The sequence below is a fragment of the Pelobates fuscus genome, chromosome 8 (assembly GCF_036172605.1).
Source record: "Pelobates fuscus isolate aPelFus1 chromosome 8, aPelFus1.pri, whole genome shotgun sequence".
Lineage (NCBI taxonomy): Eukaryota > Metazoa > Chordata > Amphibia > Anura > Pelobatidae > Pelobates > Pelobates fuscus.
This window is the reverse complement of record NC_086324.1, coordinates 28,409,405-28,431,261: the sequence shown is the minus strand read 5'-3', so window position 1 is coordinate 28,431,261 and position 21,857 is coordinate 28,409,405. Positions and strand designations below refer to the sequence as shown.

The 21,857-nt window shown below is 38.6% G+C and overlaps 1 protein-coding gene across 2 annotated transcripts in view; it reads left to right on the top strand.

Moving 5' to 3' along the window:
• Window positions 1-18,893, top strand: part of PRPF40A (pre-mRNA processing factor 40 homolog A) — a 40,935-nt gene extending 22,042 nt beyond the window's left edge. The window contains exons 11-28 of one of the 2 annotated variants that reach the window (XM_063429468.1): window positions 1,218-1,490; window positions 2,054-2,162; window positions 2,731-2,795; window positions 3,834-3,998; window positions 4,874-4,982; window positions 5,537-5,687; window positions 6,228-6,361; window positions 6,709-6,823; window positions 11,404-11,475; window positions 11,627-11,718; window positions 11,833-11,949; window positions 13,163-13,300; window positions 14,351-14,446; window positions 16,046-16,132; window positions 16,224-16,323; window positions 16,670-16,731; window positions 17,684-17,833; window positions 18,545-18,893. In XM_063429468.1, coding sequence (XP_063285538.1) covers window positions 1,218-1,490; window positions 2,054-2,162; window positions 2,731-2,795; window positions 3,834-3,998; window positions 4,874-4,982; window positions 5,537-5,687; window positions 6,228-6,361; window positions 6,709-6,823; window positions 11,404-11,475; window positions 11,627-11,718; window positions 11,833-11,949; window positions 13,163-13,300; window positions 14,351-14,446; window positions 16,046-16,132; window positions 16,224-16,323; window positions 16,670-16,731; window positions 17,684-17,833; window positions 18,545-18,637 — 2,128 coding nt within the window. In that variant the 3' untranslated portion in view covers window positions 18,638-18,893. The remainder of the gene's footprint in view (window positions 1-1,217; window positions 1,491-2,053; window positions 2,163-2,730; window positions 2,796-3,833; window positions 3,999-4,873; window positions 4,983-5,536; window positions 5,688-6,227; window positions 6,362-6,708; window positions 6,824-11,403; window positions 11,476-11,626; window positions 11,719-11,832; window positions 11,950-13,162; window positions 13,301-14,350; window positions 14,447-16,045; window positions 16,133-16,223; window positions 16,324-16,669; window positions 16,732-17,683; window positions 17,834-18,544) is intronic. The other variant, XM_063429469.1, reaches the window with a different exon arrangement.
• Window positions 18,894-21,857: the final 2,964 nt, after the last annotated feature.

Below are 21,857 nucleotides of genomic sequence, written 5' to 3'. Positions count from 1 at the left end.
GTCCCCCCCCCCCCTTTTTTCCATTAGGGCCCCCACCCGCCGCCCAGGGGTGGGGGCCGGGGGCTGGAGGACAGTAGGTCCCCCCCCCTTATTACTATTATGGCCCCCACCCGCCGCCCAGGGGTGGGGGCCTGAGGGGAGGACAGTAGGTCCCCCCTCATTCCCATTATGGCCCCCACCCGCCGTCCAGGGGTGGGGGCCGGCGGGGGAGGACAGTAGACCCCCCGTCCCCCCCTTATTACCCTTTTTTTTTTTTTTTTTTTTTTTTTTTTTTACAGTGAGCAGCCACAGGCTGCTCACTGTTTAGTGGACATGCCCCTACTCGCGATATAGCGAGTAGGGGCATTGGGGAGATTTTAATCTCCCTTGTGCTATTATGGGGGTCATATTGACCCCCATAGAGTGAGGGGGGGACCTGGGGGGCTTATGAAGTGGTGGGGAGCTGCTCCCCACCGCTTCTATAGTTACATATTACAAGGAGGGAGCTGCACGCCGGTAGCTCCCTTCTTGTAATAAACTGAACGAACAAACTAACACTGATACACAGTGTTAGTTTGTTCGTCTGATTTTTTCTATTCATTCATTCGTCTGTCTGATGAATGAATGAATAGGTGAAATTCCCGTTCGCATGTCCAGGTGTTTCACTGGGCATGTGCGGGAATCTCACAGTCTGTGTAGTGTGGGTAGATGACGTGTCCCATAGGGACTTCACCTACCCACACAAAGATGGCGGCGCCCTGAATAAAGATCGGGCAGAAAATAAAGAATAAAAAATAGGTAATGTGGGGGACATAGGGGCATTTGGGGATGACTAGGGGGTCGATTGGATGTAGTTGAGGCGGGAGGGGGGTTAAAAAAAAAACGGAATTCGGCATGACAGTGCCGCTTTAAACCATTTTGGCCTAAATTTTGAATATACTTTGAATTCCCGGCAAATCTTAATTTACTAAATAACCCTGTCAGACTGAAATTCCTAACAGCTAAAACTTTTCTAGAATCTCTTGCTCGCTTCTAAAAAAAAAAATAAGAATATATACACAAACGTGTGTGCTCTGCATGCGCAAAGTTTCTCTTTTGCTGATTGAACAAAACTGTTTATTTGTAAATGGATGCAATTGATATATTGTTTGGAGTTAAATGTTCACAAACTACCATCATGCACGTTAAGGATGTCTACATTGATTAAAAATGTCTTATTTTATTGCATTGTGAAATAGCACTGCACAGGAAGACGCAACACACCCAGTGCCCATTCAGTCTGCTTTGGTGAGTGCTCCTGTGGAAATAAACAGCACCCCTGTGCCACTTGCTGCTGAACCAGAGATTGCTGTTTCGGCTCCCACAACACCTGCCATAGACACTGAAACCATGGTTGCCGATTCTGGAGAAGATCAAGTCATGTCTGTCACTCCCTCTATTCTGGAGAAAGATGCGGAAGTGAGCAGCAGTGGCATGGTAGATGACACTTCTAAACAAGAGGCAGCTTTGGAGTAAGTAAACACACACACACACACTATTCCAGTGCATCATTTTAATTTCTAGACTAATTCATGTAAAGAAATAACAAATACGCACTTTTGTGTATTTACCACTCCAATTGTAGATGGCATTTACTTGCAAAAGGTAAACGAAAATTCAGGTCCTCTTGCTCACTTACGTAGCTGACTAAAGTGGGTATAATCACACACACAAAAATAATTGCAAACGTTGGGCTAAGAACGTCACGCTGTGACCGTTGCTGAATTTTTTTCAATTGACTCTTGATCTAAATTTCCCAATTTTATTTTCAGTTCACAATTCAGTGAATAAACATTTAGATGTTTGATAAGCCAAAACTACTTCTGGGTTTGCTATATTTTTTGCATTGGGGACACTTTTTTTTTTTCTGTTGTTCCTGATCTAGAATACACGCTAGTGATGGAATCAACCTAATTATATACACATAATGGTAAAAGTGGCATATATGATATTCACTAAGATTTTCAGAATTTTCTGTTATATACATTGTTTGTTGTTTTTTCCTCTCTTTTTGTAACTTTTTTCATGTTTTTAGAGCACCCTATGTAGAGGAGAAGGAAGAGGACAAAACTGTGAAAAAAGTGTACACATGGAACACTAAGGAAGAAGCCAAGCAGGCTTTCAAAGAGCTTCTTAAGGAAAAGGTATGTGTTTCACCCAGTTGAAGTGGTGTGCCCATGCAGAGTTTGTTTTGCTGTCTTTCCTTCCCCTGTTGTGTGAATTGGCAGCCTGGAATAGTTTCGCAAGTCTCCATGGAATTAATTATTAAACGGCTAAAAATACCTGCATTTCTGAAACACAACCGCCCCAGCTAATACTAGCCTACAAGTTTCATGGTTCTCTGTCAAGTATGATTATGGCATCATTATTTGTGAACCACCAACATACTCCATAGCAGGGTACACTGAGTAGAAGAGATATACATATTAATTCAACAAGACAATTTTTACTTGTGCAAACACAAGCAGATGAGAGCGTAGCTTACAATCTAATGAAGATCTTAATGTATGATCAAGGGCGCTCAGCAGCTGCTGTAGGGCTCCAAGTAATACAGAGCTATGGAGTAGGTACAATAGAAAGTTATGGCTGGTTATTGATAAATTGTTGTGTGGTGGTGTGTGTTTTGTGTTTTTTGAACCCTATTACTTTTGATACAATGCTTGAAGAACTGCAAAATTCTGCCCCTAATAGATGCTTTCTTTCTTGTTACAGCGTGTTCCGTCCAATGCATCTTGGGAACAAGCCATGAAAATGATCATAAATGATCCCAGATACAGGTATCTACAACATTTCTCTGTGTGTATCCTTTAGCAGCAGCATACTGTCTTTATAAAGATATACAAACACAAATAGGTGTGGCAAATGATGGTGCTTATTATGTTGAAACAAGTGACATTTTAGCTGCTGTAAACACTCTTTGTGTACTCCCAATATCCCACCACAAGAAAATAAAGACCAAAACACAAATAACTTGGGGTCTGGTTGGTGTTTCCACCTCCCAAACCTCCAGTTAGAGTGCAGCGCTATATACGTGTATGCAGAAATACGTGCTTTTATATATACATATACAACTCACCCCTCTTTATGAGCTTGTGTGCATGAAATACAAAAACGAATATACAGAATAATGGTACAATATTGTAAATAAACCAAAAGTAAATTTTATAATGTGTGAGTTAAAGTTCACTCACATTTATGCGAGCCCTTTCAGATTTAAGGCTCTAAACTTCCAGGCTTCCGTGTCTTTAAGGTAGACAGCTTAACCCCTTTTTTTCGTAAACCTTTATATATTCTCCTCTCCACAGTATGTATGGAAAACAGGAAGAGAGAAGAGACTCTGGGTGCAGTATTTAAATAACCAGTTGAGCAGTATAAATGTAGAAAAGAATGGGTGCTCACCTTATTTTGAGCCTTTTAGTCACTGTCTCTAAGTCTGCAGGCTTAGTGTAAATTTATGGGGTGACACGTCCCCTTACCGGAAAAGGTGCAGGATGCAGTTGTAAATGTATGGTGAATTTATTCCAAAATATAATTAAAAATACCAATATATAGAAAACTATAACTATAAAAAAATATATAAAACCGTATAAATACTATTAATAATGATTTTGGTATTCCACTCTGCCAAGACGCGTTTCGCTCTGTATATCGGCTTCCTCAGTTGGCTTTATAAAGAGTAGAACTGTGTTGCAATGTATGTTTGTCTGGTTTTTGCTCCAAAATAAATATTTTTTAATAGGCTTTTCTTTATAGTTTTTACACAATTTTACTTTAAAACAAATAAAATGATCTGTCCTCTCGGTGTATATCTGCAGTGCACTGGCAAAATTAAGTGAAAAGAAACAAGCATTCAATGTATATAAAGTCCAGAAAGAGAAGGAAGAAAAAGAGGAGGCTAGGACAAAATACAAGATCGCAAAAGAATCTTACCAGAGGTTTCTAGAAAATCATGACAAGATGACTTCTACAACAAAATACAAGTAAGTTTGTGGGGGGAGGGGGAGTTTGTGTGTGTTTTTTTTTTTCCTTATTTTAGTAGACTTCGAAAAGTACATCAGATATCTACATGGAATTACAGAGACCACTTAATAAGCAACAAACTAAAGGTTATTTTAGTAACTCGGGCTTCAAGGCATATAAACATTCCAGGCTTTGTCAATATCCCTATTGGAGCGGAATTTGAAAATGCCTCCATCCTGGACTGCTGGTTTGCCTTTAAAACTCCATTAGACGTTGAATAAAGTGCAAGATTTTCACAATCCCTTGTTTAATTCAAGATGGCAATTGTTTTTGCTAGACAAACCAGTTAACCATAAACACATACATAAATGAAGTCACTTCTTTGCTTCCGATAAAAATAAATCTCTAAGTTCCCACCATTACCACAGATTGGGTGGACATTTTTGTGCATACCATCTCATTTAACACTTTTGCCTGTAGTGTGAGAGAATGATAAGGATCACACTTCAAAATTAAGGCTTCAATCTTAATATTTTTGGATAAACTTTTAAGAGAAAAAAAAATAAATCAAAGCTACACTATATAAAAATAGTTCTATATTAATATTTTTCATAATATTTAATATTTTTAAAAATTGGTCCAAAAATATATTAAATTATTTGAAAAGTGTATCCAAAATGATTAAATTGGGGCCTGAAAGAGCAATTCAGATCAACTTAAATTGGTATTTAGGTCTAATTGACTTGGATATGTTTTGCCTTTAGATTATTTTATTTATTTCAGTATGCAACATATTTGAAGCTTCTGTTTTATTAGATCTTTTTTTTTTTTCTCCCATTCCTTTTATAAAACTATTTTTTTTTTCTAGAATACTGATTTTTGTTTTCTGTTCTAGAAAAGCAGAACAGATGTTCAATGATGTGGAGGTATGGAACGCTATTTCTGAACGTGACAGACTAGAGATCTATGAAGATGTGTTGTTCTACCTTGCAAAAAAAGAGAAGGTATTGTTTAACTTTTTTCCTTGTGCATATCACACTTTCTATTTATACAATATTACACCATTAGGGATATTCACTAAAGTGAGAATTTAAAGTGAATATCAAAATTAAGGGCAATGAAGCAGAATCGGAAGCATAGCTGACTTTGAGAATTTTTCAGTTTCCACTACTTTTACCTTAAACTGTGACTTCACCTAAGGACACCTTCTGTATTAACATGCATGCTTATCATTCATGGAAATACATCGCAGTATTTTATTCACATATACTCCATACAAATCCTCCATTTATTGCTTTAACACAAAGACAATCCATGAAAATACATCCCTCATGACATTCCATACAAATCTATCTCTTTATTCACACTAATTGAAATGCTACGAACACGGTCAATAAAGCAAAATGTCATGGGTGTTGGCTTAAAACTTGAAATTGTAGCCTTTCATTTTTAAGCAATTCTTGTGGTCTTCTGCAGCCATTATTTAATCATTTTTTTTCCTTTATGTTAAAACTCAGTTTAACATTGTGTTTTTCTTTTTGGTTTTTTTTTTTTATAGGAACAAGCAAAGCAGCTTAGGAAACGCAATTGGGAAGCCTTGAAAAATATTCTGGACAGCATGGCAAATGTAACATTCTCTACCACCTGGTCAGAAGCTCAGCAATACCTTATGGACAACCCAACATTCGCAGAGGATGAGGAACTTCAAAGTACGTAGAAACATTGCCCATGCGACTGCATTTGTAGTAAAGTCACAGTAACATGACTTCATGTTTGGTGGGAGATTGCCATAGTGGTCATAGCAATATGGCCTGGAGAATTTGTGTAATAACCTTTTGGGTTTTTTGGTTTTTTTTTTGCCTTTTACCTTATGGAGGAGTGAAACGGTTTTATTTGTGAGGAACAAAATGTGTAGAATCGACTTATGATACATCTTGTACAGATGTCTTTTACTTCCTCGCACATACTACAGCATTTCCGAATGATAGCAGAGCAAACCATACATTGTATCACAATCACCTTTGTGTCTGAAAACAATACATATACTGTAGCTATCTGCAAAATGTGCTCCTGGAACATAACAAAAACAGGAACTTTTGCTGCAGTTATCATCCCTCTTAACCAGTACATGCTTATTCTCTTTATAAATTCAGAATCTGCTGCAGTTGCCTATGTCTTGGGATTATTAATACAAAAATGGTATCATTGTTGAATACATAAATTAATTGTAGGCTTTTATTTTGTTTTAGATATGGATAAGGAAGATGCCCTGATCTGTTTTGAAGAACATATCCGTGCCCTGGAAAAAGAAGAGGAAGAGGAAAAACAGAAAAGTTTGCTTAGAGATAGGCGGCGACAGCGCAAAAACAGGGAGTCCTTTCAGGTACGAGGTTTGGAAGCAGATATTTTATTCTCACTCAAGTTTACGGGTTGCAGTCTCTTCCCCTCCCCTCCTTAAAATTTCTGTCTTGCCTATACCGCCTGGATGTAAACTGTATACCATTTACTCAGGAAATTGCATTTAAACACAAAATTCAAAGAACACACTATTGATAAAAGATTATGGGAAAGTGTGGGAATGTAGTTTGTCATTGTAGATTAAATCTTGTCATTTGTTTGTATGCTGGCAATTTAGCTGAAACCATGAATAGAAAGACTGTTATTGTTTTTATTGGTACAGTATTCATTGTACATCCGAGCCATGATATGTGTTTTTCTATTCCTTTTTAGCTATTTCTGGATGAATTGCATGAGCATGGACAGTTGCATTCCATGTCTTCCTGGGTTGAATTGTACCCTACTATTAGCTCTGACATCAGGTTTGCAAACATGCTTGGTCAGCCAGGTAAATATTGCTTCTCCTAAAATACCACTATTCCAGTCTTTCATTGAGCAGTTTTTATTGCTTGATATTTGCCCAGGTTTATGTATTTTTTTTTTTTTTTTTAAGTCAAAAGTACAATAACCACTACAACTTGGGGGTGGGGCCTGACCGCTGAGCCAAGAGGGCATTCGCTCTTGCAGCTCCTGCTATACAACGCAATTAAAGCGGAATTCTGCCACAAAAACAGAACCCAAGCTACATAAAAAAGCCTCCTGGTGAGAGGTGACATTGAGGTGCACATGATGATACCACACAAGCTATGTTCCACGCACTTCTCACCTAACCCTCTCATGCAGCCTACATGCTTGATCGGCACGTGGGAATCGACCGCTCCCTCGCCGACACATATGGCCGGAAATCTGACACAGGGCCCATGTTCCCACCCATCCCCCTGGACCGGTGGGGGTCCATACGTCCCCGCTCCCCCTGACACCCCACTACCCCCCAGATTTAGCGAGAGCGCGGCAATGTCGCTGGGATTCGAAGTAAGCGTAGGCGCTACTACCAAGATGGAAGAGGCCGAGTGCTCCCTAAGCCCTGGACGTGAGAGGTCTGAGGTGGAGCTCTGGCTGGATAGGACATTTTAAGCATTTTGGGAGAAGTTGGATGCACTCCTATACCCCACAGCCTCAGAGGGCAAGCCTGAAGTCTCATCACGAAATCCCGCTCTCAAGGTAGACCTATAGCCACTCGAGAAGACAGTCAGCGGGAGCCAAATAAGGGTCTCTCAAGAAACAGCAAAAACAGTCTGCTCCCTGGACCCTGCAAACACATAAGCTAACATACCTAAATCCACCTTACCTCCAGCCTGGAAATGAGTGTCCGTCTCGAAATAGACTGGCCCACCTAAGCAGCAGACCATCAGTACAAGACTGTGACTGTGTCATACAAGGCGTGGGATGAACGGTAACACGAGAGAGTCTCACTTTGGCATGGTGCCTCTTTGTTGCCTGCTTCCCAGACACCGACTGGACGTTTGCCTTAACCCCTTAAGGACCAAACTTCTGGAATAAAAGGGAATCATGACATATACACATGTCATGTGTCCTTAAGGGGTTAAAGGGACACTATAGTCACCAGAACACTACAGCTTATTGCATTTGTTCTGGTGTATAGATTCATTACATTCAGATAAAATGCAGTGTTTACATTACAACCTAGTGATAACTTCACTGGCCACTCCTCAGATAGCGGTTAGAGATCCTTCCTGGGTCATGGCTGCCTAAAATGCATCCAAGCATGCAGTGTCTCCTCCCTCTGCATGCAGACACTGAACTTTCCTCATAGAGATTCATTGATTCAAATCATCTCTATGAGGAGATGCTGATTGGCCAGGGCTGTGTTGGAATCATGCTGGCTCTGCCCCTGATCTGCCTCTTTGTCAGTCTCAGCCAATCCTGTGGGGAAGCACTATGATTTGATCAGGCCACCACTTCTGATTATGTCAGCAGGCTGATATTTTTTTTTATTATTATTATTATTATTATTTTGTGAGGCAAGCAGCATGCAGATCTACAGATTCTGGCTTGAATACAGTAAGATTTTGATCTATTTATGGAGGCATGAGGGGCCCAGGGGGGCTATATGGTGGTGTTAACACTATAGGTTCAGGAATACATGTTTGTGTTCCTGACCCTATAGTGATCCTTTAAATACACGCAACGCCCCCTATTTTCAAGCACAGTCTGTCAGGCAAGATCGCTCTTTTATTAGTTGTCCGTATCGCCCACATTGCCCTGTGTTATAAAAAAACAAAAATAGTCTTCGGGAGGCCTCCTGGGGACTTTAACTCTTACTGTTATTTAATTGTATGACTGAGCCTGATTTATAACAACATGCAATGTTTCCAGTCCAATATTAATCTCTAGTCCAATCTGTTTAGTTTTCTGCTTAGACTTTACTTAGCCACTTGTGTTATCCATATATATATACAACAAATTTGCTTTTGTTACCTATGCCATACCTATGTTTATAATTGTTCCTTAATATGCCTATGTCTGCTGTTGTGGCACTGAAGGCATTTGTGTTCCTTTCTCATAGCAAAAATAAAGAATTAAAAAAAAAAAATTAAAAACACTACAACTTTTGTTTTGATGCTTGGAGTCTGGGTGTTAAAGCATCTCTGTCACCTTCTAGGATATATTTTGTAAATACCCCATGTGGTGACTGCTACACTTCCAGCCACTTGTGTGTCCTGGGGGTGCAGGGAAAGGTAGCTCTTACCTGAATCTAGGTCCACCACTTCCAGGAGCCGACATAAGAACTGTACACTCATATATGCGCGAGAGTACAACACTTATGTCTTCGGAGGAGACTAGTGATGGCTGAGGGCTTGACTGCGGTAGCTTGGCATTTTTGTCAAGCATAGGAAATATACATAAATAGGCCCTACTGTATCTATCTTTGACTAATTGCTTTAAGACCTTCTGGCTTTTAGAGAACCATTTCAAACTATTTGTACCTCAATGAGTGTGCTGGGGTGAGGAATGCTTTGACCACACCAAAGCACTTTAGTTCCATAGAATTTACGCATGAAGTCTATATTGGCACATCTGGATCCTTCTAAACTTAATTTCTCACAGTTTTCCAGTGTACGTTGTGTGTAACACATTTGGTCTTTGTGTCACACTAGTGTTGTATGGCCAATTTTATTATCCCCATGTGGTCGATCTCAATGTGTTGCTGTGTCTCTCTGAGGCTTTGGGCTTCCTAGCAACATTATCACAAAATAAGCTGCATTTATAGTGCTCTATCTAACTAGTAGAAATTATGCCCTTTCACAATCTACAACTATATTCACCAATGTTCCCTTAAGGTTATGTTCATGCTGGGTTATTTTTTTTTATTTTTTATTTTTTCTCAAAATCAAATCTCTTTTCTCTTTGCTTAAAAAAAGAAAGAAAAGAAATTCAAAGCGATCACAAAGGAAACGAATCCTTAAATAGACTTGAATTTTTTTTTTAGCTTTTAGAACTTCTTTTCTCCTTTATTCCAAAGTACTACTACCACTGCCAGTAGCGCACTCTGCCTTTTACCTCCTTACGCCTGCAGCCATAGCACCTATTTACACCACAGAAACACATTGTTGGGGAACATCTTGTCCAGATAGCTAGTCTGCCTTTCTCCAGCTGCTGAAATTGTCCCTGTCATTCTATTTTATAACCTCCATTGTGCTGTTTCCTTTTTCTTTTAAGGGCTTCCTTCCTAGATTGCATCTATTTTCTGAGTACCTGTCTATTTTTTTAAATCACTGTTTGGAAAATATACACCAATGAAAACATGCATGCATTTTTCATTGTGAGTATATCTAAAGAAAAAAACCCAAAAATTAAATCTATTGTGTGCAGTATTTGCAAAATATATGCAAATACAATTGCAATAAATCTAATTATCTGTATGTATGCATAACAAAAAGTGCAGTGTGTGTGCTTATGTTACATTTGCAGACCCTGAATTTCTATGAATGAGAAAAGCAACATTGTAAAACTTTTAAATAAATAGACCTGTATGATTAAAAGTTTTAGTATTGCGCCTTTTTGTCTTGCTTTTCTTATTCGAAGGAATTCAGAATCTGCATATTTAATATAAGTATAGATACATGGTGCACTTTTTAATGCACCATATATGTTTGATTTTACAGATAATTGGATTTATTGCAATTATATTTTGCACGGGTGGTTTGTGCACCATTGTTTGGTGTGTGTTTTTTGACCATAATCTGAATGGTTGCTGCAGTTGAATTGCACATTACCTCATGGAAAAATTTTGATATAACATTTATATGTACTGTGATTATTTGGGCACTTGCACTTAAGTAATTGCTACACATTATTGTGCCATTTCTTCACTAAACCTTCTTATTTTATTTTTATTTTTTTGTGTGTGTATACATATACACATTTTATTGTGGGTATATCTAAAATCAGTTTGCAAAAGTGGTAGGTCCCTTGCCTGTAGCCTCTGCAAGTCCTCTCCTTCATCCTCAAACCAGACTTTATATGGCTGTTCAATGACAAACTTCCCAATGCAGGTCAATGAGAGGTTCTTTGCAAGGCAGGTGCTCTGGGAAATTGCTACCTCCTGAGTTTAGCTCCACAGAGCTAAATAAACCAGGAAGTAACAGGACAAGTTGTCTACTTGACTGCCAGGGGTGTTACAAAGTTCATTTGTAAAAGTGCCAATGTTTATTGAAATCTGCACTTTATGAACACACTCTTTGCACATAAAGCACTTCAGCAAGCTTAAGTGTTTTGGAGTCTTTTTAAGTGCAGACTCAAAAAAGCAAGCATCACTTCCATGATGATCACCATTTTGACACTTCTGTTGTGTATGCAGTTATATACACTGTGCCCACAGGATACCTCTTTGTTAGAGTGCATACACTGATCACAGGTATGCCTACACAGTTCTAGTATGTTATTGTGCCTGCTCATATGTTGCTAGCAAGTTTAATTACAAAAATGCAGATCTCTTGTCTACACCCTTGCCAAAAACCTGTCATTGTTCCCAGCTAGTCTCCAATAATATTTTCTGTGCTCCAGAGAGAAGATTTAGCTATATGGAAATGTACAGTCACACTCATTACTTTCCCATAGCAGAGCATTTATTTTCAGGTGGGTCACAGACAGTCTGAAGTTTTTGTTTTTGTTTTTTGCATCAGTTTATTTTGAGAATTTAGCAGCATGCATTGACTTGTACTTTTCTACATGTCTTAATATTCTAGGTAGGCATTTACTTGTATTACAATTTTTATTTGTGTCACAGGGTCAACTGCACTCGACCTTTTCAAGTTTTACGTTGAGGGTCTGAAGGCACGGTATCATGATGATAAGAAAATAATAAAAGATATTTTAAGGGTAAGACCTTTTATTATTCAAATGGTTAATCTGGCTGTAGTTCTAAAATATTCTTGAATGTCGTTGAAATTTACCTTTTTATTTATTTTTCCTTTTTTTTCTTCTCCATCTCAGGATAAATGCTTTATAGTGGAACTCAGTACCTCATTTGAAGACTTTGTTAATGTGATCAGCTCGACCAAAAGAGCTACCACCTTAGACGCTGGAAATATCAAACTGGCTTTCAACGGTGTAAGTAGCCAAATACCAGATATGAAAATGTGTTTAAAAACAACTTGCAAAATCGAAAACAAAGATCCAGAATCGATTTTTTTTTTTTTCTCATTGGCAACATATTGTGACACTAATCTTGTGTGCTACATCAGGCTTTTATGATGCATATTGTGTATATGAAACATTCTCCATTCTAAGTTTTGACCCAGCACCAAGGGACATCGCACTGGGAAAAGCGATGAAGGGGTAGGCACTGGAAGCTACAGTGTCCTTTATTTACCAAGGCGAGTGGGTGGAGGCACTGTGAGCTTTAGTGCCAGGAATACAGCTTTGTATTCCTAGCACTTATAGTATCCCTTTAAGTCCAAACATTAATCAACCTGCTTAAAATTGTCAATCAGGAAATCACCAAGCCCTTGAGTGAATCTTTTGATATTCTGTTTATACAGAATTTTCGGAAGCATTTCTAGGTTGTATCAATTAAACTAGATTTATCTTTATGCAAAGAACCCAACACCTGTTTTATTTAAATTTGAATTATCAATATATAACCCCTTTCAACTTTAGACTTTCTTAAAGGTTTACAGATGGCTTGTTGCTGACAAGTTGGATCATTAGTAATAGACATTTGCCATAGCAAATGGCAAAACAATATGCAGCCTCACCCAGGACAATACTCACACAATGGAGTTTATTTACTTGGCATCAAATTGTAGTAAATTTACAACAGAATTGTAAAACTTAAATTAAAAAAAGCAAAGCTGTAACTACAGCTGGTTTGGAGTATTTCCAAACTGGCTAATTTGACTTCAATTTTGTTGCTTTGTTTAGAATTGACTACGACTAAATGCTTGCCGAGTATTCCCCAATGGTTGTAATTGTAAGGGCCAAAAAATGAATCTTCCACCTGGGGCATGAGAATCCATCCCACAGCCCAAAATGTTGCTGCTTGAATGTCAAAACGGAAACATTCAGAGTGACATTCAAAATTGTAGATGCTTATCAAAGGTGTTTTGTTAAATAATTTATGCAATTTGGTGCTATAGCGTTGTTACTGTATTAATTATCATGGGGGGGGGGGAGGGGGGGGGTAACTAGCAATGTTGTGTTCCCTGTGTGTACCCAGTTTTCAGAGAGGCTGAAGAGTGAAAGTTTGTTCATTGTTACGTCCATGATACTATGTGGAATAGTTTGTATGCTGTTGAATAAATGATTGTTTCATATATTGCAGTTATTAGAAAAAGCTGAAGCGCGGGAAAGAGAGCGGGAAAAGGAGGAAGCCCGGAAAATGAAGAGAAAAGAATCTGCCTTTAAGAATATGTTAAAGCAGTCTGCACCTCCAGTTGAGCAGGATTCTACATGGGAAGAGGTACTACGGGAAAACAAACAAACCACAAAGGTTATTTAGGAAAGTGAGAATTAAAAGTACATTTTACATTTAAGGTCAACATAGCCAAATAAAAAAAAAAAAAAAATCTTAGTCAGTTATGCTTTTAGTTCAGTTACTCTGGATTTAAATAGAATTCACTTTAAATTCTTCCTTTAGCAAATAACCTTATTAATGTCTAATTTAACACCTATATTCACTGAGAATCCCATGGTTTGATAAGTACCAGTGAAAGGAAGGTAAAGATTTATTTTTGATAGGTTATATTATTTATAATCCCATAAAGCTATGCTCACATTTTCATTTTTTTTTTTTTTTTTTTTTATATAATATAAACGTGACTTCACCCTGGGAGATATAAAACGAGTGAGTTTTGTCTTTTCTAGTATCAAGTTTAGAATCTTTGTCCAGTAACTTGTACGAATATGTGATTTTTGCAGCATTACATTTAGGTATTTGAAGGGAGGAGGAGATTACATTGGTTTAATGCTCTGATTACCAAGTGCTGCTTACAAAGCGCAGGTTTGCTGATTTCACACTGCAATAAAGATAATGCAGCACGTGAGCATCTCTGAGCATAAATATCACCGTATATCCTACCGCCATAATACATGTACTAGCAGTAAATACATGTGTAATCCTATTATTCGTCCATATAACACACTGACACACTGTAGGGTTGTTAGCCGGTGCAGTGGAGATTGACCTAGAGACTCTTGTGAACATGGAAGCAATTAACTCTGTCTCCTTTATTCTTGCTGCAGGCTGTGTTGTCTCCTGATGCCTTCCTTGCAATTTTTGCCACCACTAGCTGACAATGTTCACATACATAATGGAAACAAAAAAAATACTGTGACTGCCTTTTAACTTAAAATGTTACATAAATATTTACGTTCTAACCTCCTTTAAACAGTAGTTCTAAGGTTAGATTTTTGTAGAGGTCAACAAATAAGTCAAAAAGCTTTAAATAAGCCATATCTTCTCGTACCCTCTCCCATCTAATCGTATTTCTTTTGTACATTTCTTGTTAAGGTTCGAGAAAGGTTTGCTCGGGAGCCAGCCTTTGAAGACATCACATTAGAGTCTGAGCGCAAGAGGATATTTAAAGACTATGTGTACATGCTCGAGGTAAGCTCATTTGTATAATCTTCCATGAACAGTTTGCATATATATAATTTATATTGTACTCTCAAAGGATGAATGTCTACTCGCCAGGGCTATATAGTACACAAATCATCTTCCCCTATGTCTCTTAATAGCAGTAAAATTTACCAAAAAGGCTGTAAGTAGATAGAGTGTGTGTGTGTGTGTGTGTGTGTGTGTGTGTGTGTGTGTGTGTGTGTGTGTGTGTGTGTGAGATGTGAGTTGACACAGCAGATCAGCTCCCACCTAATTTTTTTTTTTAGAAGTTTTTGTGGGCCGCATTTCTCCTAAATGTGTTTCTTGGTATCTGTAAAGTTGGTGCATGTATATTCCCCACTGTCCTTGTCACTAAATCTTGGTCATTGTCTATATGTATCACAAAAGTAAAAAAGAAAAAAAACTACCGTATATACTCGAGTATAAGCCGACCCGAATATAGGCCGAGGCCCCTAATTTTACCCCAGAAAACTGGGAAAACGTATTGACTCGAGTATAAGACTAGGGTGGGAAATGCAGCAGCTACTGGTAAATTTCTAAATAAAATTAGATCCTAAAAAAATATTAATTGAATATTTATTTACAGTGTGTGTATATAATGAATGCAGTGTGCGCGTGTGAGTGCAGTGTGTGTGCGTATATATTAATTGAATATTTATTTCCAGTGTGTGTATATAATGAGTGCAGTGTCTGTGAGTGCAGTGTGTGTGTGTGTGTGTGTAGTGCAGTGTGTGTGTGAGTATGTGTTGGTGGGGGTGGGCATTTAATATATTATTAATTATTTTTTTATTTTTGTTATATTATTATTATTTTTTTGCATTATTATTTAATTATTATTTTATTTTTATTTTTTTTTATTATATTTTTTTTCGTCCCCCCTCCCTGCTTGATACATGGCAGGGAGGGGGGCTCCTTCCCTGGTGGTCCAGTGTCATTGGCAGTTCAGTGGGGGGGGAGAGGGGTGCTGGCAGAGCTGTACTTACCTCTCCTGCAGCTCCTGTCAGCTCTCTCCTCCTCCGCGCGGTCTGTGCAGCTCCTTCTGTCAGCTCCCAGTGTAAGTCTCGCGAGAGCCGCGGCTCTCGCGAGACTTACACTGGGAGCTGACCGAGGTGCTGAACGGACGGCGCGGAGGAGGAGAGAGCTGACAGGAGCTGCAGGAGAGGTAAGTACAGCTCTGCCAGCTCCCCTCTTCCCCCCTCTCTGTATTATGGCAATGCAAATTGCCATAATACAGACATTGACTCGAGTATAAGCTGAGTTGGGGTTTTTCAGCACAAAAAATGTGCTGAAAAACTCTGCTTATACTCGAGTATATACGGTATTTAGAAAATATTAGGTTATGCTGCAATAAAAACTGAACTAGTAGTTTTCCAAAGAGCACTGTGACGTCCTGCACAGACACAGTTGTAACAGTCCATTGATCTCTAATCTGTGCCCCGAGAATTATAGCTTAGTATGGTTTTCTATCCTCATATTTAGCAAATTCAATTTTTCACACAAAGCATTAGAAATTTGCATATCTGCAATGCAGATTGTAGACGGTCACCTCTTTTTGACTGCATTATTTGTTTTTTGTTTTTTTGATAGAATGAATGTCAGCATCATCATTCGAGAAATAAAAGGCACTCAAAGAAATCTAAAAAACATCATCGGAAGAAATCCCGTTCTCGATCGGTATGTTGACAGATATGAGATGCACATATTTGTTTTATTGCCTTACAGGTTCATACAGTCCTAACATAAAATGTATTTGTTGTGGTGTTAGGGATCTGAATCGGAGGAAGAAGAAGAAAATCACCCGAAAAAGAAGAGGCAAAGATCTGACTCTCGATCACCCTCTGAACATTCTACAAGTGGAGAATCAGGTACACTTTCAAAAACCTATCCAGTTTATTTGTAAACCGTTAGAAAAATATTAACATGGCTTAGACATAGATACAAAATCTAGTTTTTCCTAGAAATGTAAAATGCTTCTCTAAGTGAAACATTCACCAAGGGTTGACATCATGTTGTGCATTTGAACATGTAGTCCTTCAAGAGAAATTAATCTGAAGGTAAAGGGGGACTCCAGAAAGCCCTAAGAGGTGTGTTTTTGGCAAAGTATGAGCATTCTGTGTTTTCTGAGAAATGGCAGTGTTTTAAATTGTCGGAGGTTTTGATTAGATGCGTCCAGTGTACTTGTTCACATAGATTGTTTCCTTTATTTTGCAGAAAAAAGCTACAAAAAGACGAAAAAACACAAGAAGAAAAGTAAGAAGAGGAGACACAAGTCTGTACGTACACTATAAATTGTAAAATGATAATGCATGCTCAACAAAGCGAATTCAAGTGTTGATGTGTGATGAAATGACTTGTGTTAAAGGAACACTCCAAGCACCATGACCACTGTAGCCCTGGCACCTTCTAAGTATAGTTTAAAAATTAAGAATGTTTTGATAACTTACACGTTAGACACTTGCTGCCATCTTCTCTGCAATCAAAGCCCTTTCTTTCTTACTTTGTGAGGATGCCAGGGGCTTGGAGTGTTTCTTTAATTTATACTACAAAAAAAACAGATCTGCCTCATTACTTCCAAAGGCATTGTACGATTTCCCATCTTCAAGATAAAAAAAAAATCAAATCCCAGCATTTGTTTGTTTCAGGTTGTAAGCAAACTTTCATGTAGTCGGTTTGTGTTACTTTGTTGTGAAGGTCAATAAACACAATTCAAAGAGCAATACATTTACGGAACCCTGACCATTTCAAGAGGCATACAAAGGGCCACCAGCACTCACTCATATATATGTATATACTCACTGCCTAAATGTGCAAAACAGAGTAGCTCCGCCACCATCTAGCCTAAAATCCATGGAGACATATGTCTGACATTCCATATGCATTGAGGTCCTCCCCTTCATAAAACTGGGGGTAGTCTTTGCCTACTAATGTGTGTTGGACATTTTATCCTTTGGATTTTTATGTTGACAATTTCAAGGGTTGAGAGGTATTGTCATGGCTTTTTCGGAAGAAAGCCCTCTTCCAGCATAAAGTAAAACATATACCACATTTAATTTGATAAAAATGTTTTCAACGTTTATTACATCTGAAAGATTCATGCCCTATGACTTTCAATTCATGTATTTGTATTTTGTAGCTACTTCATCTTGTATGTAAATACTTTTTAGGTGGGAGAAGTGGTTACGTCCTGCAACTGCTTGATTAATTTTTTTTTTACCCCTCTAACAGAATTCCCCAGAGACTGATGGGGATAGAGAGCGAGAGAGAGAGAAAAAGGAAAGAGAGCGCGAAAAGGACAAAGAGAATGAAAAAGAGAGGGCGCGTCAGCGATCGGCTTCAAAACAGAAATCACCCAAAAGGAAAGCTAGAAAGGATTCTGTAAGTGTCTCTCCCCTCCCTCTCAACAATTTTCACTTGTTATGGTAAGCTGTAGTTCATTAACCAAGCTTGCCTAAAGTTCTGTTTACTTCTGTGCAATTCTATTTTCAGTTCATTAGAGTTTACTGAATAAATACCACACTGTGTTCTTGAACTTGTTATTGAACTATGCTTTCTTTTGGTTATAGCTTGTTTGTAATTTCTCTGTTTGGAGAAGCAAATAGTTATAAATTGCTACATTTACATTGTGTGTGTGTAACTGTGAACCAAGAATTCTGGGGAATTATAAATTGCTGCTTACCTGGAAAAAGTATATCTCCTGTTTACCTATTTTACCAGATTTGCTATTTTGGCCTAAATTTTAAATCCCTTGACAAATCTTCACAATCCCAACTTTAGTCAGTAAATGCTACGTGTTAAGCAAATAAAAATAAGTCACCATTTCCCTTGTCATTTTATGCTTGATTTCGTTTGATCTGCCAGTTAGCTCTATGCAAGCGCTGGTTGTCAAATTAAGTTAGGCTCGTGCAAGAGATTTTCAACAATTGTATGTCCACAGCTCTCCTATGACCATAATAGGCAGCTGTGTGCTTTATTTCACAAACTAAGACAGTGCATTTTTAAAATAAAAATGTATTTTGTTCATTTATTGATTGAGTTGTAGCCTAGAAGATTTATTCAGGTGTATTTTTTTTTTTTTTCCTGTTACAGGGACAGTGGGACACATCTGGAAGCGAGTTAAGTGAAGGGGAACTGGAGAAACGAAGAAGGACCCTCCTGAAGCAATTAGATGATGATCAATAAGAACTTCTTAAAACCAAATATGTTTACAATAACATGTAATAAACCGCTACTTTTAGTTTGTAATTGGAATGATCTATTCTCTATGAATGAAACACTTGGTTTAAACAGCTGCTCTTTGTACAAGAACAAGTTTATCCGTTGAAGACAACTTGGGGCTCTTGACCAAGGTGTTTCAATTTCAGATGTAAATTTTAGTTTTCAAAGAGTTGCCTTAAAACAAAACTTTTTTTTTTTTTTTTTTCTTTTTTTTTTTTTTTTTTTCTTTTTTTTTTTTTTCTTTTTTTTTTTTTGTGCACCAGCTGGGTTTGCAGAGTAGTATTAAAAAATACATTGCATAGCCCTTTGGTACTCAAAGAACTTACAGAATGTGCCACCATACTTTATGAAACTGTAATTCTAGTGAATAGATGAGATTGTCATTAGGCTTTGGGAACAGGGCAACTGAATTGTACTTCTGATTTAAACAAAGTCCTATTTTTTTATTTGTTGCGTTTTATTTACAGCATATTCCTCCTTGTTTCAGTAATTTCTCTGTGGTTACACACAACTTCTGATTGGAATATTTTTGTACATTTTTTTATGAAGTATTAAAACAGTGTCTTTTAGTTTGTGCTAGTATTTATTCGCGACTGGCCCCAGATTTTTACATCAACCCGAATAACAAATCTAGTCCAAGCATAATTTGAATTATCTACAATGTTAATCTATAAGTGTTAAAATTATATTATAATTTATGTATTACTCTTCCACAGCCAGGGACGCAGTGAAAATTTTTGCATTTAAATTTTCAGCAATGCATTAAAAATAATATAAATTTGGGGTAATCCCTGTTTGATTCCGGTTTATCCTCTTCGTTTACTGGAAAAAAAATCTACTGGTGATGTATAAATGTTTTATATGAAACGAGTGTGTGTATATATAAGAAAAAAAAAAAGCACAACGGATTAGCCTGACTCGTTCAGTAGGATTTTCAACTGATTTTGTTGCAACTGTTATTAAAAATTCCAGATCTCTTTGCAATAGACTTGTGTGTGAGCCCTTTTATATAACATTTAGTTTTACGTGGCTTTTATTTTAACCGTCGTATCCTGCTGTACCTGAATTGTAAGATCTAGGAAATGGCACAAAACCTTAATAGCCCTAAAGTTTTCAGATACACCTAATCGTATGTAATGATATGGAGCTGCATTGTATAAAGCATGCAGACATGATGAAGTCTAGTTCAGCCAAATATTTGGATAGGTAAAATATAGTGAATACACTCATGAATCTGGTATCATTGTAGCAAATCTGCTGGTTTCTGTCTCTCAAACAGATGAGTTCCTGGTATTTCCTCATTTACAGGAAATAGAAGGATGAAAAAAACGGAGTGGCGGTTTTGTGGGTGATACAAAGTGTTGTGTCCGATTTAATTAATTTGCCACTTTTCTCCTCTGTTCTTTAGTAGATCTCTGACCACATAGTGATTTGAGATGGATGATCACATCAAAAGAATATGCCAGGTTCCTCCTAGTGTGAGCTAAGGACTGGTCGATAAGGCTACACTCACATAATCACCAAAACTGGGCGATTCAAAATTGGATTACATTTTTCTGGTCTGATTTCTTGTCAGACATGCAGAGTAAATTATAATTAGTTTTGTCTGGTCTGGATAGTAATATTTATTACAAAGTACCAACAGAACTATAACCTAACCTAAAAAAAAATAAACTTTAGAATATGCAGTGTGAGGGTCAAATATATAAAGACTTGTATGTGACAATCAGAATTAAATAGGTATCCTTGAGGATACTAAACCATTGTAAGGATTGTCATTTAAAATATGCAAGAAGGGGCGGGGCCGGGCGGCCATGCCAGCAGGCTGCTAGTGGCTCCGGGGAAACTCGACGAATAAAGGGTGAAAACCCATCAAAAATCAGCTTGGAACCCCCTGGAAGTGCGTGATACCTGACCCTGGAGTGTCCCGGTGCAGCTGGAGCACCTGATATTGGGTGGACCGGGTCCTGGTGAGATGCTCCGGGGCAGGGGAGACTGAGGCCTACCCGGGAACAGGGCGGGATGGACGGCCGCCACCTCAGTTTCTGTCCCCGGCAAATACCGAGACCCATGACAACTCTGGGGCCCTCGGCCTCGTTCCCCCCCCCCCCCTTTGGGCCGGTGGGGGTTATCCTGGCCCCCACCAGGCAGACCACCTCGCCAGGGCTTCTGGGCGACTAGCCGCCGACAGCCACCACGCGGCCCTCACAAAATGGCCGACAGCGAGGCACCTATCCGGCACACCGCTGAAGGAAGCTCCCACACCACTCAGCCAGGGCTATAACCACCCAAGGCATTTACCAGCAGTCATGACGGGGCGACAGCAGAGACCTGCTATACTGCTGAACAATCACCCTACAACCAGGCTTACACACCAGCAGAGGACCCAGCGCTTACCTGCACTGAGAGAGCCCCACTGGAGCTCTCGAGACCCCAAGCGACCAGCACTTCGCAGCGTCAGCTACATCTGGGTACTGCGAACCACAAAGCAACATACCCGCATTCAAGCACCAGCTGAGTACACAGCCAAGAAGGCCCGCAGACACATTAACACACAGAGGGACCCACAGCTGCAAGAGACGCAGAGATGCTCTATGTGGAACATCTGGGTGCCGGAGAAAAGGACACTGCTCGACACCATCCTCAACTCTGAAGCGACAGGTACTCCAGCTCCATGTGACAGGCGGCAACTACGGTAAAAGCTGCTAGACCTGCTGCTAACAGCCCCACTCACCCCCCACAAACCCTGGCTGTGAACACCTCCAAATGGACACATCTACTACAGATAATTAGCGCAGTTAATCACCTAATATGCCATAACCTGCCTGGTGGCAAATGTTTAACTTACCTGTGTAATCCTTCTTAGATAAGCTGTTGATACAGGTGAAACTATTGTTACTCTTAATAATGTTACCCAAGCATACTCCACATAATCTAACTGACGTTGCTCATTTATAATTAACTTTATCACATGCATGTCTAGCGTAGAATATGTAATACGACTACTAATGTTACAAAGCTTGTACTCTTACAGTTAATCGATAAGCCTGTTTTAACCTCTAACGAACACTCGACTTATACTAGCCTATTAGAATCATACCACATAGACCGAGCGGATTATCAATCCTACGTTTAACTATTAATATGCCTAAATACTTTAGCATGTTATTTAATTTAAGCAATG